Here is an 18,249-nt window from a genome sequence, read left to right on the forward strand (position 1 = left end):
AGAAGACAGGAAAATCCCCCTTCCACTTAAAACTGGAAGTCACAATAAAATGACTGTCAAAGAGATAAACACCAAAAAGATAATGTTTATGTTATTTAGCACCTGTAACTTGGTGGTATTCTGAACTACCTTGGACAATACCCACAAATAGACCCCGCCCCCCAAGAGACAAATTCATGGAATATAGGCCATCCAGGTAACAGGATTCCATACCAATAGCACTGCATATCAGTGCACACATTTATAGGAAATAAATTGGTTCGAACCTTGAATGATGGGTATTTCCTTGAATGATGTTTATTTCTTTTGATAAATGTTTAGGGTTTATATTTGCGTAGGACTAATTGCTAAACTCTAATTGTTTAAAACAACATATTATGCACTTTAAAAAAAAATGTCAAGCCAATTGTTTGCTGCCATGCAATACCAATGCCAACAGAAAGATACTATTAGAGGAATCAGATGATTTGTATATAATAGCCTTTCAGTTGTTACAGCATGTTTTATAGTACATGCAAATAACCATTGTTCTACTAACTGGCTTAGTGCCCATCACGCCACAGTCCTTGCATTTTATGACTTACAGAACAGCCCTTATCGTCACTATTATTATACATTTTGTCTACATTTATTTTTATACTTCTGAAGAAACTGAGAAAAAAAGTTAACACCGATTTTGTATTTTCATTTGGAAGTCCCGATTCCCACTCTGTTTAAAACAAAGTTTATCCAGACAACTGGACTTATGCCAGTAATTGAACTTCCATATGGAAAACCCAGATTTAGGACTTTTGACAAAACCCAGAGCACCAGTGACCAATAAAAAAAATAAGGTGTGAAATGATCAATCACTAGAAAAAGGAATATTTCAATTTTAGTAAGGTGAATACTTTTACATTTGTAACGATTGAAAAAAATTAAGATAAACAATGAATACTGGTAAACACATCTGCAATATACATAGTTCTAATGGCAGCTATGTAAAGTAGAGAAACCTTTGCCTGCTAATGTAACTTCTACATTTTTCAGCGCCACATCACGAAAGCACATTGTACATGTCTGGAAGGGTATTGCAAGAGCCTGATCTATGAAATGTTATCTACATTTCTAGAAAGGAAAATGTTTTATGCAGGGGAAAAACCAGACCACAGAAAACTTATTAAAACAATTCTGCACTTCAGACTACAATTGCATAGTTTAATATATTGTTTGTTCAGATATGAAAGCGTGCATCATTTTCCACACAAGAAAAAAAAAAGGAATAAACCACCAGGCTTTTGCAGATGGTATGCATTTTCAAAAGAAAACTAACAACTCAGAAAATCCTGTTCAGAAGTATGTATCGCTTACATTGGATACTCCTGTAATTACCATCAAATAATATCACATTTAAGTGTAATTATAACTAAAGTGCCATTAGCCAACAGCATGCAACACTGAGTAAAAAACTATCAGACAAGTAAAGGCTCTATCATTCCTGAGTCTACTAGAGAATTAAAACTGTCCTCTGGGATGCTATCTGTTTTGGCTGTTCCATTTATATTCTGATAGGACATGTCTTAGCATATACTTATTTCTGCATTTTTACCACCATCCATATATTAAAGATCTCTACAGTCAATAGCCTAATATAATTTCCCCGGAAGTTAGCATACATAGAGCAACATTAAAGCCAGGAAATGTAGCGTTAACAACAGAGTTCCTTTTTAAATTCACCCTATTAGGTGCTGGATGTTGCTAATATATGGGGCAGACAAAAATCACCTGCCATAACTAAGAAAAAACAGCAAACTGAGGATGACAACTTAAAATCTCTCAGACTTAAAGGAAATCTCCATCACCACACAGAGCAGCTCTGAATCCTTTCATACAGTTTGTAGAAATATAGCCAATACCTGCCAAACACAGATTTTGAGTAGAATATAGAATCATAGAATATCAGGGTTGGAAGGGACCTCAGGAGGTCATCTAGTCCAACCCCCTGCTCAAAGCAGGACTAATCCCCAACTAAATCATCCCAGCCAGGGCTTTGTCAAGCCTGACCTTAAGAATATCTAAGGAAAGAGATTCCACCACCTGCCTAGGTAACCCATTCCAGTGTATAGGCAGTTTAGTTTCCATATATTACTTTATTTCAGCAATTCCTGCAGCATGTATGGTGGCATTTCATAGTTTTACAGAAAATGACACAAAATAAAATAAGTTAATCAAATACTAACCAACTTTAATTCTGAGGGGCACTCATTCCAGAGAGTCCTGAACTAAAAAAAGACCAAGGCCAACTGAGCGTTCAAAACCAGACTCCATTACTATGTGCTAAGCAATTAATCTTACCTGGTGTGACAGGTAGTCACTCAAGGTACGTCTACACAGGAGGAAAAAAAACTCATGGCTGGTCCAGGTCAGCTGAGTAGGGCTAGAGCCCTGGCTGAAAAATTGCTGTCTAGACATTCAGGCTCTGAGGCCCTGTGCAAGCTGAGGATCCCAGAACTTGGGCACCAGCCCAAGCCCGAAGGTCTACACAGCAATTTTTTTTAGCCCAGCAGGCCAAGCCAGAGTCAGCTGATCTGGGCCAGCCATGGCCATGCTGTGGATCTTCTATCCCCACAGATGTACCCTCAAGGAACCACAGCTCAGACCTTCCAGGGCCTTTAAAGAGGACAAACATTAAAACCACAGGCACATTTACACCAGCCTGCACCACTCAGCAGTTGAATAGCTTCATTTTGCATTAGCCAGAGCTCCAGAAATAACCAACGGTAAAACACACTGGAGATCACCAGAGGGGGAACGAATTGTTGTGAGGACCTCAATAGAGAAGGCTAAATCATTCTCATCATTCCGATAACAATGGCTTACCACTGCACTGTAACCTAGAAATTCAGAAGCAGTGACTGATGTAGAAGGACCTTGTGGCTATAGGTTATTCCAAAACTTAATGGAATTATTTACCTATCCCAAGAAGAGCTGGATTGTGAGATCCGCGGATAGTAACTTAACAACTTCCTATAATTGCCCAACAACTGAGCTGATAATACTCATTTACTTTTAGCCATCAACTGGTGTTCAACCATAACAAGATCAGTATTTCCTATGCTATAAAAAGACATCCATGCAAGGCCAAGATGTTTTTAGTCTCTAAATGCAAAGTAGAGAATGATTTTTTTTTTTTCTTTAGAGCTCTTAAATGAATGAAGAGATTACCTGGAGTTTCCAATAACGATGCCACAAAAACGTGGTGTTACTGATACTCATGTCAGTCAAAAGGTTAAAGTCATTCAATGATACAGAGACACTAGATACTTGGCTTTTCACACAATCTGATCATAATATTTGTCAAGTAATAGGTATTTCCTTCTCTAGTCCTGCTTCCTAATTTGTTGTGCACCAACAGGAAACTGTTCCCTTTATTTCATTAAACCAGCAGTAGGGTATAAAAATCCCAACGATATATCCCAGGATGAATACTATTCTCAATGATGAAGCCAGCCAAAAAGTTAGCTAGTATCACTCTGACTTTGTCCTCACCCATAACTATTTCACATTTGGGGACAATTTATACCTTCAAATCAGGGGCACTGCTATGGGTACCCGCATGGCCCCACAGTATGCCAACATTTTTATGGCTGACTTAGAACAGCTCTCATCCCCTAATGCCCCTACTCTACTTGCGCTACATTGATGACATCTTCATCATCTGGACCCATGGAAAAGAAGCCCTTGAGGAATTTCACCATGATTTCAACAATTTCCATCCCACCATCAACCTCAGCCTGGACCAGTCCACACAAGAGATCCACTTCCTGGACACTAAGGTGCTAATAAGCGACAGTCACATAAACACCACCCTATACCAGAAACCTACTGACCACTATATGCCTACCTACATGCCTCCAGCTTTCATCCAGACCACACCACACGATCCATTGTCTACAGCCAAGCTCTACGATACAACCGCATTTGCTCCAACACCTACAAGATCTCTATCAAGCATTCTTTCAACTACAATACCCACCTGCTGAAGTGAAGAAACAGATTGACAGAGCCAGAAGAGTACCCAGAAGTTACCTACTACAGGACAGGCCCAACAAAGAAAATAACAGAACACCACTAGCCATCACCTTCAGCTCCCAACTAAAACTTCTCCAACGCATCATCAAGGATCTACAACCTATCCTGAAGGACGACCCACCACTCTCACAGATCTTGGGAGACAGGCCAGTCCTTGCTTACAGACAGCCCCCCCAACCTTAAGCAAATACTCACCAGCCACCACACACCATACAACAAAAACACTAACCCAGGAACCTATCCTTGCAACAAAGCCTATTGCCAACTGTATCCACATATCTATTCAGGGAAACCATCATAGGGCCTAATCACATCAGCCACACTATCAGAGGCTCGTTCACCTGCACATCTACCAATGTGATATATGCCATCATGTGCCAGCAATGCCCCTCTGCCATGTACATTGGCCAAACTGGACAGTCTCTACGTAAAAGAATAAATGGACAGAAATCAGATGTCAAGAATTATAACATTCAAAAACCAGTAGAAGAACACTTCAATCTCTCTGGTCACTCGATTACAGACCTAAAAGTGGCAATATTACAACAAAAAAATCTTCAGAAACATACTCCAACGAGAGACTGCTGAATTGGAATTAATTTGAAAACTGGACACCATTAAATTAGGCTTGAATAAAGACGAAGAGTGTTTGTGTCATTGCATAAAGTAAAACTATTTCCCCATGTTTATTTTTCCCCCTACTGTTCCTCACACAGTCTTGTCAACTGCTGGAAATGACCCACCTTGATCATCACTACAAAAGGTTTTTTCTCTCTCCTGCTGGTAATAGCTCACCTTACCTCATCACTCTCGTTACAGTGTGTATGGTAACACCCATTGTTTCATGTTCCCTGTGTATATAAAGTCCCCCTACTGTATTTACCACTGCATGCATCCGATGAAGTGAGCTGTAGCTCACGAAAGCTTATGCTCAAATAAATTTGTTCATCTCTACGGTGCCACAAGTACTCCTTTTCTTTTTGCGGACACAGACTAACATGGCTGCTACTCTGAAACTTGTCAATATACAATAGTATGTGAAGTATCATTCTATATATTTACCCTTGCATAAGGTCAATATAAACATTTTGTTAACCTCTGCACAGTAGTTAAAGGCTGAACTGCACCAGACACGCAGGTGTTCCTATATCTACAACCAGGAAACCAGGAAAGGGGAGGAATGGTCTTCACCTCCACCGAAGAAAAGAGAAGGAGATGCACTCATTACTTTACCCCTATCTTTGCAGTTACAAAAATAAAACATAGTTAATTTAGCAACAGACTTTCCATTCCTTTTGGCAAAGGACGAGCCCGGGTTCTAGCAATATATAATTTAAATTAATCATTCGAATGTACTTTAGGAATAGTTCACCTGATTTTAGTTATAACACCAAAATTCTCAATTCTGATTTAGTTTGGAATATTGAAGACCAATGCCCTAACATTTAATAGAAGAGCCAGAGAGAGAGAGTGAGGTCATAATCACACCTGCCTTCATAAAGACCACACTATTCAATTTTTTAAAAAGTTCTAAAATAGATGTTAGTAGTTGGCTTTAAGTTTCAATGTTATGGATTAATTCTTTATGAAATTTCTTCTAAAATGCCTGCCATCTGCAGTGACAGACCAGGTAGGTGAGGCAGTATCTTTTACTGGACCAACTTCTGAACAGAAGTTGGTCCAATAAAAAGATAGTACCTCACCCACTATGTGTCTCTAATATCCTGGGACCGACAGGGCTACAACAAGACTGCATTCATGTCATCTACTAGGTTTACTAATCTAGCCTAAATGATAAGGCTGGATGATGAATATCCCTTACCAGCAACACAATCAGATCTTAGTGAACACCACTGTCCTTTCTTTGACCTTTCCACTGTGGCTCTGCTGGCTTTATCTCAGCCCTATGTTCTCCACAATGCAATGTAACAACTTGGTAAGTTACTGGGAACTGTCCTTAGTACTGAATCAAGTCATTTATTACCAGTATCAAAACTCTTTGCTTTATGTGCTGTGCTCATCTCCAATGTAATTTAGAATGTAATTTCACAGGCTACTGCCTCACCTGTAGGGGTGCCATCTGGAAAGAGAATTATACCTGACATTTTCTGCCATGATCTTCTGGGGCATTCTTGCTTCCACACTGACAACATTCAAGTTTAAAAACAAAAACAAACTTGTATTAGCACCTTCAATAATAATTACTGCAAAGGGATCTGTACTGCACAAATCTGTGAATAGAATATTAATGAGTCAGTCTTGCTAGTGGCTGAACTAACAGACGTGAAAGATTACATGTTTTCTGTAAAAGACCAAACTGAATACACAGAACCCTTTAAATCTGCTTTAAGTCTGCTGTGGAATGTAGTGTTTCCCTCTTACAAAGTTTACCATTCTTCCACTAACCAATCAATAGTTAAAACAAATTACCAAGGTACTTTTCCTTTCTTTATGTTTTACAATCATAAATGATGAGAGAGTTCCCCAGCTGCCAAAAAGCAATAAAAATAAACAGTTCTATGCATTAAATTCAAGGAAGTTTAAATCAGCAGACTGGCCTGAGTGATAAACAAAAATGTTGCTAAAAATTGGGCACATTCCTTTAAAGCAAAGTTACAAAGGTCAGTTCTATGCAAAGAGACCCTGCTACAGAAATTGTCAACAGACATTAATACAAATTGTTAGTTATTGACATTAAAAAAAACTGGATCTGTCAAGTTTTTAAATACAGTATGAGAGCAGAGATTTACTTCAACAGTTTCACAAAACCCTTGCCAGTTGAGTAGCATATATTGCTACATATTAATTTCCTTCTTTATTAGTCCATGAAATGCAATACCCTGTACTCTGTCATAATCACTGAAAAATAAAGGAGTTTTCCTAAAATTGTTAAATTCTGAAGACTTGGACTAAAATCAAAGTACAGAAAATATGGTGTATATAGTTTCAGATCAACACCTAGCAATTTAGGCATGTTCTCATCACTAAAGGGAAGTAAATGGGTTCATTTCTTTGGATGCAACAGGAAACATAGCTCTTGCAATAAAAAAGGGTATACCAGTATACCTATTTAGTTCCATATAGAGCTGAAAGCTGAAATATTTTGTCAAATGTATTTCTAGGATGTGACAAATGACAATATCCTGCAATAACATCGACAAATCTTATGGAATTAAGATAAGCATTACTGAATAAATGGTATACCTTTGGGATCTACTGGATTAAAAATGCAATTGTGAATTGTTATTGTGGAACTGTATGCAACTCCTCTAGGCACTTGACTAATATAATCTCTGGAAAGAATAAGGTTTTTTGGGGACAATACATATGAAGTGGATTTCCTAGGAAATACTTGGAAACCCCCACCTACAAACTCAGCCTTTAAAGCTTTGATGTGGGGGGTGAGAGTGGGCAGCTGATCATCCGTTATATGAGAACAGTTTAAAGGTGCAGTCTGGATTCTCAGACAAAGAAAGGACTTTTGAACAAACAGCCTGGGTTTAAGGGGACTCAGGGCCTTCTTCCCGATCCAGCAAACAAATTAGACCTTTGGTCTGTGGACAGCCCCAATCCTTAGCAAAGGGTTGGAAGGACTAGACTTATTGAGGCCTCATAAAACTGGGTGCTAGTTCTGAGCTGAGGCTGTGATGAACTTTCGACTACAAAAGAGACCCCTTTGGAGGACTCACCTGCCAGAGGCCCATGTTGGAGACAATTGGGGGGGAGGAGAAAACGGGGAACTCTGGTAAGCTTATTAACATGTGTCATAAATATAAAGGGAAGGGTAACCACCTTTAAAATCCCTCCTGGCCAGAGGAAAAATCCTCTCACCTGTAAAGGGTTAAGAAGCTAAAGATAACCTCACTGGCACCTGACCGAAATGACCTCGAGGTCATTGATGAGGAGACAAGATACTTTCAAAAGCTGGCAGGAGGGAGAAAAACAAAGGGTCTGTGTCTCTCTGTGTGATGCTTTTGCCGGGAACAGAACAGGAATGGAGTCTTAGAACTTAGTAAGTAATCTAGCTAGGTATGTGTTAGATTATGATTTCTTTAAATGGCTGAGAAAATAGCTGTGCTGAAGAGAATGACTATTCCTGTCTGTGTGTCTTTTTTGTAACTTAAGGTTTTGCCTAGAGGGATTCTCTATGTTTTGAATCTAATTATCCTGTAAGGTATTTACCATCCTGATTTTACAGAGATGATTCTTTTTTACTTCTATTAAAAGTCTTCTTGTAAGGAAACTGTATGCTTTTTCATTGTTCTAAGATCCAAGGGTTTGGGTTTGTGGTCACCTATGCAAATTGGTGAGGATTTTTACCAAACCTTCCCCAGGAAGTGGGGTGCAAGGGTTGGGAGGATTTTGGGGGGAAAACGACGTTTTCTCAGGAACCCAGATAAAGTTTGGTGGTGGCAGTGGCAGTCCAGGGGCAAAGGGTAAAATAGTTTGTACCTTGGGGAAGTTTTAACCTAAGCTGGTAAAAGTAAGCTTGGGAGGTTTTCATGCAGGTCCCCACATCTGTACCCTAGAGTTCAGAGCGAGGAAGGAACCTTGACAACGTGCATGTAGGTTCTTTGTTTTTTTAAAATGTTTTCTCTGGAATGCTTTTTCTTTAAGAATAAACTATGCTTGCTTAGGAAGTGCTGTGAGGTAACTTATAACTGTGGCAATTACGCTGCGTATCACTTCTCAGGGGAGAAGCAAGTAACTATTTAGGCAGACTGTCTTTTGCTGGGAACACAGCAAAGGCAGGAAACTGCTCAGTCTGGAAATAACCCGTCAGGATGAAGAGAGGTGTGGGTCGCCACTCAAGAAAGGCAACAGCTGGGGAGCTGAAAGCCTGAGAGCGGGTGCCCTTGCTGAACCACTGAGGGGAAATACAGGTGCAGTTGCCCTGAAATGTGACATTTATAAAACTGGTTGATAACTCTTTCAGTACAGAATAGGACCCAAGATGGAGGGAAGGAAGAACTGAACAACCTTGTTTGGCAGCCACTTGAATAACTGTTATGATAATATTCTTTTACCTAATTAGGATTTGTGGTAATAGCAAAAAGAGAACACAGGAAATGCTGCACCAGATCAGACCACTAGTCCATCTAGTCTAATACCCTGCCTCCAATAGAGGCCAGTATCCAACATTTCAGAAGAAAACAAGAAATCCTCCAGAAGGCAGCTACAAAATAACCATAAAAATCTCTTCCTAACTCCCCCATTAGAGCCTTATTTCAAATAACCTGACCATAAAAATCTCTTCCTAACTCCCCCATTAGAGTCTTATTTCTTTAAGCAAGAAGATTTTTAACCATCAAGATAAGTGCCCAACAATGAGGCCTGCTAGACTGTGGAATAAACTGGACAGGGAGTTGTAGTTGATAATCTGCAGAATAATATTGCATTGGCAGGTACACAAACAGGACAATCAGTCTCTCAATTTTCTAGTTAAAGAAAGACTGATTTGCAGATTTTATTAAATTGTTCTTTACTTTAAAACTATTTCACAGGGAGCAAATAAATGCAAAATAAGGCTGTGGCACATTTAAATGAGGAAGAATAAGCTATACAGGAACTTCATCACCTGGTCTGCAGCATCCCCCATTCTCCTTACATTTTATTAACATGGCCTTCACACTCCTTGAAATTAACGATATTATGCAAGTTAATTCCAAAATATGCCAGGGAAACAATATTTACTCACAGCAAACTCACACCTCAAAAAAACCCCAAACAAACAAAAAAACCCAGTGATTTTATTAGTATTCACATCTCGCCGTGGTCCTTAAGAAAGAAAAAAAAACCAAACTGAAAGTTTTAAAGTAGAAATCTGATACGCACTATTGGATGTGGGCAGAAATCATTTTCGTACTACTTTACAGGAATCAATGTGTTCAGCATTTAAATAGCTTCTCTTCACAACGTAACAGATCGAAAAAAATTCAAGTCTAGTGCAAAATATAGTTTATGATTTCTCACTAAGAAAATATTCGAAGGTTGTGTTACTGCTGGCAAAATTATAAGCTCTTACTTCCAAAGTTTAATGAAGTCATCACAAAAGTTAAGTTTGAGTACAATGTGGTAAATAATATTAAAAGCACCAAACGTTTTATGCTTATAAAAATGATTTTTTTAAAATAATGTACAACTATAAAAAGTGTTCGTTTTCTAGCTCCCACTACCAATAGGGAGTAACAAATGTTATTTGCATTTCATTGCAACCCCTCCCCCTCACTAAAATGATGAGCTTCAGACTTGACTGTGGTACATGTATAGCAATTACTGTAAGGAAAGATTGACAAGATTTTCCTTCGAACGTCAGCTATTCTAAGAAGTGAAGGATTAAGAGACAGGAATTTGGGGTTCTATACCTGGCTCTGTAAAGGATTCATTGTTTTAACTAGGACAGGTCACAATCTCTCCATACCTCCATCTACCCACATGTAAAAGAAGAGTCTAACTGTCTCAGAAGTATGGGAGGTTTAATTCAACTGTAAAATCCTTGCTTTGGAAGAGGAATATTTTGCCATGAACCCACTGGTGCAACATACTATTTTTTTTCAGTTACCTGCTCTCATCCTCTCCACAAGCAGCATATAATACTTGCAAATATTTTATTGCAAACATGAAACACTTTTTGACATATCCACCGCCCTAATTTTTGTATAAGGAATGTTTGATTCAATTTAACTATAGAACTTGCATCAGTACTTCATATAGCAGCTCGTTTCACAGTTAAGTACTGTATGTAGAATTACTCTAATTGCTGTAAGACATCATTGCCTCTTCCAAATCTTTATCTCTAGGGAAAAGGGCATAAACATGATTCTGCCTGCGAACAAGCTATTTTGCACACAATACCTGCTAACAATATAGTATTCACAGCAAGATTCTGAACTTCTACTTAAATTTGGTGTAATAAACAAAACTTGACACCCATAGTGATTTATATCTTTGAAGCACTGTACAACTACTAATGTTACACACACAAAGGCACAAAGAAAATCCTCTACTTGGTAAACATTTGCAGACTGCCAATGGACAGTGTATATACGAGCATTGTTTGTTTTAGCTGCATCTTCATACAGAATACAAGAGTAAGTGGAAATCAATCAATTTAAGAACTACATTTTGAATAAAATGATCTATCTGATCAGCCTGCCTGTAGAACACCCGTGACAAAGGCAAAAAGTTAAATATACTGGTCACGTTTTTGTTTTTTTTAAGGGCTGGATAACTGTGTGGCCAATAATATTTATAGTTCTGTAAATTAAGGTTTTCTATAGTTCAGAACACAAGGCAACTGAAGGGCATTATAGCAGGTTCATCCTTTTCTAACAGCACAAGTACAATGCTAGAGGTAAGGCACCACTGTATATTGGACCAGTGGTCTAATCTGGTTGAGAAAAATCTTATGTTCCTACATTCACAGAACTAGTCACTTAAAACCTGGAAGTCTGGCAACCACAACATTTGCTTACTTAGAATCCCCACAATCACTCCTATTCTAACAGCTTATTTTTATTAAACTACTCCAAAGCACTTAACATTGCCAACTCTTTGTTCATTGAAGAGGAAGGCGCAACCTTAAATCATGACCCTGCTTTATGCGGAAAGGCAAATAAGCTCTTTAATTTCAGTATGCCAGCTATGGACCCATCTAACTGTTCGAGGACATTGCACCTCTTCAAGGAGAGATGTATTTTTGTTCGCTCTATAGAGTTTTTCTGCACGAGGACTCCACCTGTAAATAGGGCTAAAAGGATAATTGCAGAACAGTAAGACAACAGAACAGTTTCCTCAAATACTTTGCCAATTTGTGTGGAAAAGAGGAGAGGTCATTACTTGGTCACCATCGTCCTGCTCCAAACCATGTTGATCATTATGATGGGGTGGTCATCTGCTCCAAATGCCCAGCAAGAAATTCCTGATTTGGGCTGCGAGGCCAACCAGTTTCTCTGCTGAATGCACAGTTGGGGAGGAATCTTGGCAGGGAACCGCCTCTTGGGTTAGCTCCAGTCTTTGGCATTATGCCTTTCGATACACACTACATGAAGAGGTAGCTCTCAACTAACCACACTTTTTCATATCTTCCAAGTAATTTACAAGCTAGTTTTAATGGAGAACAGAAACAAACTGGTATCTTAGTTACATTTTGGACTTAAGATGTACATTTTAGTCCTTCAGCTTTACCAATAGTGCATTCAGTCTCTGGAAAAGAGGAGGACTGGCTTTGCTATTTATCAACATCCCCTGCCTGCTAGCCAGCCAAGAAACACAAATAAAATACACAGAAGAGACAAACTGCTCATTCATCCTACCTCTAAGCTTGATGAGGATGGTAAGTAGAGCAGAAAGCACGAAACCTTTATGTGCACAAAATGAGATACCCACAAAAACTTTCTGTACAATGTACCACCAGCTCTACCTTCTTCCATAGTTTTGTTAAGGGAAATTTAATCCCACTAGTCTGCTACAATGTCTGCTAAATGAGAGCAGTGAATGCGCTCAAAGAATGGAACGCTGAAACTAAAAACTAGCATGGTCTAATCTCCAACATCTGTTTCCTTCATATCTTCAGTAGTCTCCATTTTTCATTTTATATCTGTGTATGAGTATTTCCATTCCCCTTCCAATAGCTCCACTGGAGTAAGGAACTTAAAGGTTAAGTGAGAAAAAGGTTTAAGGAGGCAGCCTGCTTGGAAGCTATGTAGTAGTGCTGTGCTATACAAGATCTGAAGTTTCTGAACAAAAATGAAAATTCGCAATAGATTGGGAATGTTACCAAAGCAACAGTAAAACATGAAAGATGTTGTAGAGTGTAATATGTCACTATGCAGGATCAACCAGCAATGTTGTTACAATGTTATTGCTAGTGCAAGTGCTCATCCATTTCTCTCTCTCTTTTTTTTTTTTAAAATCCAAGTGATACTGCACCTACCCACCCAAGCTGGTAAGGTATTTTTTTTACTCTCCCATCAAAAAGTTATTTGCTTACGGTGAGAATTTTTGAAAAAAACCTGCTAGTTCCATCTTGTACTCCCACAAAAGACCATCAGTTCCCTGTCATGTAGGGCTGAAGTGTGAATCTTCATGTGACAGTATCCTTATGATGATAAATTAAGTTTCTCTCTCTAACCATCTCACTTGCACCTTTGGCCACTAATCCATCCATCTCCTTCTGGCCTTGGACTCTATGAATCTGCTAGAGCTACTTCTGTATTCCAAATCTCTAAGCAGATTCAAGTAGTCACCTTCTAAAAACATCCAGGGGAAGCCCTTCCCTTCTGACCTCACCCCAATAAATTCACATCTCCCATGCAAAAATAATTTAGACTAATTTGAGGACAGGCAATAATTTGATCCAGCATCTGTGGAAGTCTATGATCCAATACCTCATGACCCACATGGGATAGAAACTTTAGACTCTTGGAAAGGTGAAGAGTACCAGCTTTTCATTAGGATGCATATTTGCTATTAATTCAAGAAGGTCAAAAGGTCATTTGGATCTTTACTCTTCCCCCACCCCTCCAAAAAACAATAGTCTGGCTTTATATACACGAGATTCCCCCTTTTTATTAGCTACAGTTCTCTCTCTCTCTCGGGGACCAGGACAGATTGAGGTAATTGACTTTAAAGATTAAAAGTATGAAAGATCTACCAATACACATTTTTTGAACTGTAAAATAATGCTTCGTAAGCCATGAGACATATGCATATTTGCTTGTGGTTTAGAAACTTGTAATGAAACACTAACTCTTTATACCACACTTTATTCTGTATATGTCACATCTCTTCCAAAAACACTCAGAAGCATAAAAGAGAGGGAATTCATTTGTTACTATTATCCTCATTCTTCCGCCTTCCCTTCTATTGTTTAATCACTCTCTGCTAGTTTTCTGGAATAAATTTGCTGCACAAAGCTTAGGCTAAATCTGTTTTCCTAATGTCTGTATGGTGTATTATACAACAGTGCCATAATTCTAACAAAGGCCTTGGGAGCTACTACCATATAAATAACATTTTTAAAATCTGTACTGGTATTTTTCATATCCTTGTAAAAAGAAATTATTTTAAAAAACCGTTTCTACTCCGTGTGTGCACGTGTGTGTTTGTTTCCAAGTATTATGGAAACCATTTCTATTGTCTTTCCTTAAGATGCTTTTGGAATTTCCACTGTTGGTGTTTATCACTAGGTAATTACAGATAAACTACTGTAATGCCATCCAAATAGCAAGCATTTATACTGTCAGAAGTAACTAAAATGCCTAACTTGAGACTGGGAGCTTTATTAATTTAGTTAACACATGATTAAACCAAAGTATCACATTATTATAAAACCGCAAGAAATATTTGAAACTAAGGGCAGTGCAACTCAGAACATTTGCATATTTTCAACTCTGAACTACTTAATGCAAAATTATATGGAAGGTCGATGCAGTTAGAGCCAAGAGTACATCTGCAAATTCAATAAGCAGCTACTTAATTTTTGTTAAGTGCTGACTGTATGAGAAGACCGACGTGATACCTGTCCCAAAGAGACTAGAGTGTAAAACAGACCAATTAGACAAAGTATATGGAGAGAATCAGACAACTAAGGCACTGTAAATCCGTAGATATGTACATCCATGGACCATGTTTGCGGATCATGAATGTATGCAGATCCAAATTTTATATCTAGAGCCCTACAATTCTGCTATATATCCACAGACCATGTTGCGGATCATGGATCGGATTCGGATACAAATTTTGTGATACCAATATAAAATGTAAACCAGTTGGGGTGAGTGGGGGGAGGGAGTACATTTAACAAAGCAATCTAATGCTTACCAATGTAGTTTTATAATTTCTGCAAATGCTGAAAAGATTAGCTACACTACATAACTATGTATAAGCAAGATGATGATTTTTCAAGCTACATGGCAAAGCTCAATTATTTTTAATGGACTTCCTACATGAAACCTATAAGACCTTACCCATGAGTTTTGGGACATCATGCCATATAGTCACAATCAACGACACAAGCCTCAAGCTGCAAACTCAATATAGATGGTGAGCTGTACCAGATACAGTACACTGCAAAAAGGCAATGTAACTGTGCTTTAAAAATCTTGAATTGGGACAACCCAGACAAGAGGTGTCAGGGATTATCGGGTATTTCTGGTGCCAGGTAGTGAGGACCATTTTCTCCACCTTCCCTGGTGACAAAAGTTCTCCTTCAGGCAAGACAGATTTCCAAATTCAGTTAACAGTCTATACTGAAAAATCAGGATTATTTTTGTAAAACTGATTTTGCTAATGCTTTTGACAAACAAACAAAAACAAACCAACCCTTTTGCACTACATTTAGTTATTTGTGCATCTTACCATCCACTCAGATATAATAATGTCCACTTTCTCAACAGGCAAATCAACTTCTTCAATTCTTCCTTTGACAATGGTAATCGTATCTTCAAGATTATTCAGCCTACAATTTCACAAGATCAGTAACATTAGATGACTCCTTAATGTTAACTCACCACAGAGGTTTCAATAATAAAGCAGAAGATCTATCCTGAATGTTTACATTTTCCATGTTCTCCTTTCTAAAGGGTAAAACATTCTTCTCTACTGTGCAATAAAGAACCCGTAGTAGAGTAAGATTTCAGAAAACTTAGTGCTTACTGTTAGAAAATTTGAACTCTCCCTCTTTTGAGTCATCTTTCAAGATAGCAAAGAGCATACTAAAAGTTCCAAAAACTCTATCAGGCAAGTGACAGGTAAAAGATGGTGGTCAGTAGAAGATCTACAGGGGCATCCCTGTGCACACAAAGTTGTTGGCCTCAAAGCACAGGAAAAAGAAAATGAAATATGCCTCCCCCTTCTTTTCAGTTATGGGTTCCCAATTCTCCTCCTCTGACCCCCCTGAATAAGCCTAGAGTGTTGTGACGAGTGCACGCTAATGAGTGATGAAAATTAACTCCCTCACAAAGCTATTTTAACAAAAACAAATTACGTGCAAACAAAACCAACTGCAAAGTCACTGAGAACAACTGCTCCCCATAGATCAATAATATTATTCTACAATAAAGGCGCTTTCCTCATTGTGCTTTCCGCAACAGTGTTATCTGCAATGTTTAATAACTGCAGTATTCCAATGTTACCTTATGCACAATTTATAGTAGAAACATTTTCAGTACAAAAAGTACGCTTTGCCATGTTGCTGCAGTTTTCTGAATAAAAACACATTACCATTTAAGGGCTAAACAACTTGAGTTATAATATTTCCAGTCTCTGTACTGCACCATATCAATCTTTCTTGCATGTGCATTATCACGACAGCTAATGTTATAGAGGACAGAATAATTATTTGCACCAGAGAAATTTATTTCTCCACAATTCTTATCTCTGCCCCTTTTTTGGATATCTTACTCCTACAATCTCTCTATGCCTCACTTTCAGTGCAACCCAGTAATCTCATTAAAATTTTAATCTAGAGGACCACAGCAGAGACAACACGAGGGAGAAATGGAAAGGATGATGGGCTACATGAACATTTGAATGAAGGGGCAATTAAATATTGACCAAACCTCAGAATCCTCTGTTGAAATATTTTGAGAATTTACAGCACCAAGGGCAATAATAGTAATAAAAAGAATTGTTTCTGCTGCTACACATGCACTAAAAGAAATTAGAATTAAGTTTGATAAATGAGAAATTTTAAATAGATCAATGAATCCAAGTAGTACTTAGCTAGAGAAAGCTAGCCAAAGCAAAGGCCAAAATATACATGCAGGAGGAACAGTAAATTGAAAAAGTGGAAATCCATTATATCCATTCCTTATGTGAAGTGCAATACAGTAGTAAACAGTGATTTAGCTGCTACACTATAGAAAAATGCAGGGTACTCATTTGGCAGGTCTATTTTTGAGTTCAAATTACAGTGACAACTTCAGTGAGGCTTCACACTAGAAACTCATTGGACAGCTATTAGGTATTCAGGACAAGGCCAGAAGCACAGTTAGTTAACTAAGGAGTCTTCTATGTGACCCTGGGGATAGTCATCTGACTCAGAACCCTAATTTTTACCAGATTAATTCACCTCATTTGTACCCTAATTTTCACCATGAACTTTAAATTGTAAGTCAGTTACACCCTATTCATTGACCTCTTCCACATGCTACTAATTCAGATGAGTAATTGTACTTCCTGGGGGCCGAATGCACTTGAAATCGCGACTCAGACATAGGTGAGCAGACTTCCTTACAATATAGGAATTGCTTTACTCCTCTTGCATTACTCCCAACCTTGTCGTTTTATGATATTACAATAAACATTCATTACATTATGATGAACTTGACAGTTATGCCCTTTATGAAAAGTACTAAGTTATAACAGGGCTGTTATAGGTTTCAGAGTAGCAGCCGTGTTAGTCTGTATTCACAAAAAGAAAAGGAGGACTTGTGGCATCCTTAGAGACTAACCAATTTATTTGAGCATAAGCTTTCGTGAGCTACAACTCACTTCATCGGATGCATTCAGTGGAAAATACAGTGGGGAGATTTATATACATAGAGAACATGAAACAATGAGTGTTACCATACACACTGTAAGGAGAGTGATCACTTAAGATGAGCTATTACCAGCAGGAGAGTCGGGGGGGGGTAGGTGGGAAGAAAACCTGTTGTAGTGAAATGGCCCACTTTGATTATCACTACAACAGGTTTTCTCCCCCCCCCCCCCCTTCCGCTCTCCTGCTGGTAATAGCTCATCTTAAGGGATCACTCTCCTTACGGTGTGTATGGTAACACCCATTGTTTCATGTTCTCTATGCATATAAATCTCCCCACTGTATTTTCCACTGAATGCATCCGATGAAGTGAGCTATAGCTCACGAAAGCTTATGCTCAAATAAATTGGTTAGTCTCTGAGGTGCCACAAGTAAGGCAGTTATAAATTGCTTGAATGCAAATAGGAGAAATAAAACAGTTTTACAGCAGAAGTAACCGAACATGTAGCTGTAACCAAGGGATCAGCCACTCTTCCCACCAGCTTCTCCCGACACATTACTCCTCACTCCATTAGTTCCATGTTTCTCATGCTCCCACCTCTGCTCTTCATATTGCAAAGTCCTCCCCTTCCAAGTGTCCCCGTCCTCCCTGCTCCATCACAGCATCCTACTTTTACACATGGCCACATACATCC

At 38.5% G+C, this 18,249-nt stretch overlaps 1 protein-coding gene across 1 annotated transcript in view; it reads right to left on the bottom strand.

Moving 5' to 3' along the window:
- The window catches only part of PRMT3 (protein arginine methyltransferase 3), a 102,647-nt gene that overhangs the window by 51,268 nt on the left and 33,130 nt on the right, over positions 1-18,249 (bottom strand). Inside the window, exon 10 of the mRNA XM_048854255.2 lies at positions 15,433-15,532. Within this exon, the coding sequence (XP_048710212.2) occupies positions 15,433-15,532 (100 nt within the window). The remainder of the gene's footprint in view (positions 1-15,432; positions 15,533-18,249) is intronic.

The sequence above is a fragment of the Caretta caretta genome, chromosome 6, assembly GCF_965140235.1.
Source record: "Caretta caretta isolate rCarCar2 chromosome 6, rCarCar1.hap1, whole genome shotgun sequence".
Lineage (NCBI taxonomy): Eukaryota > Metazoa > Chordata > Testudines > Cheloniidae > Caretta > Caretta caretta.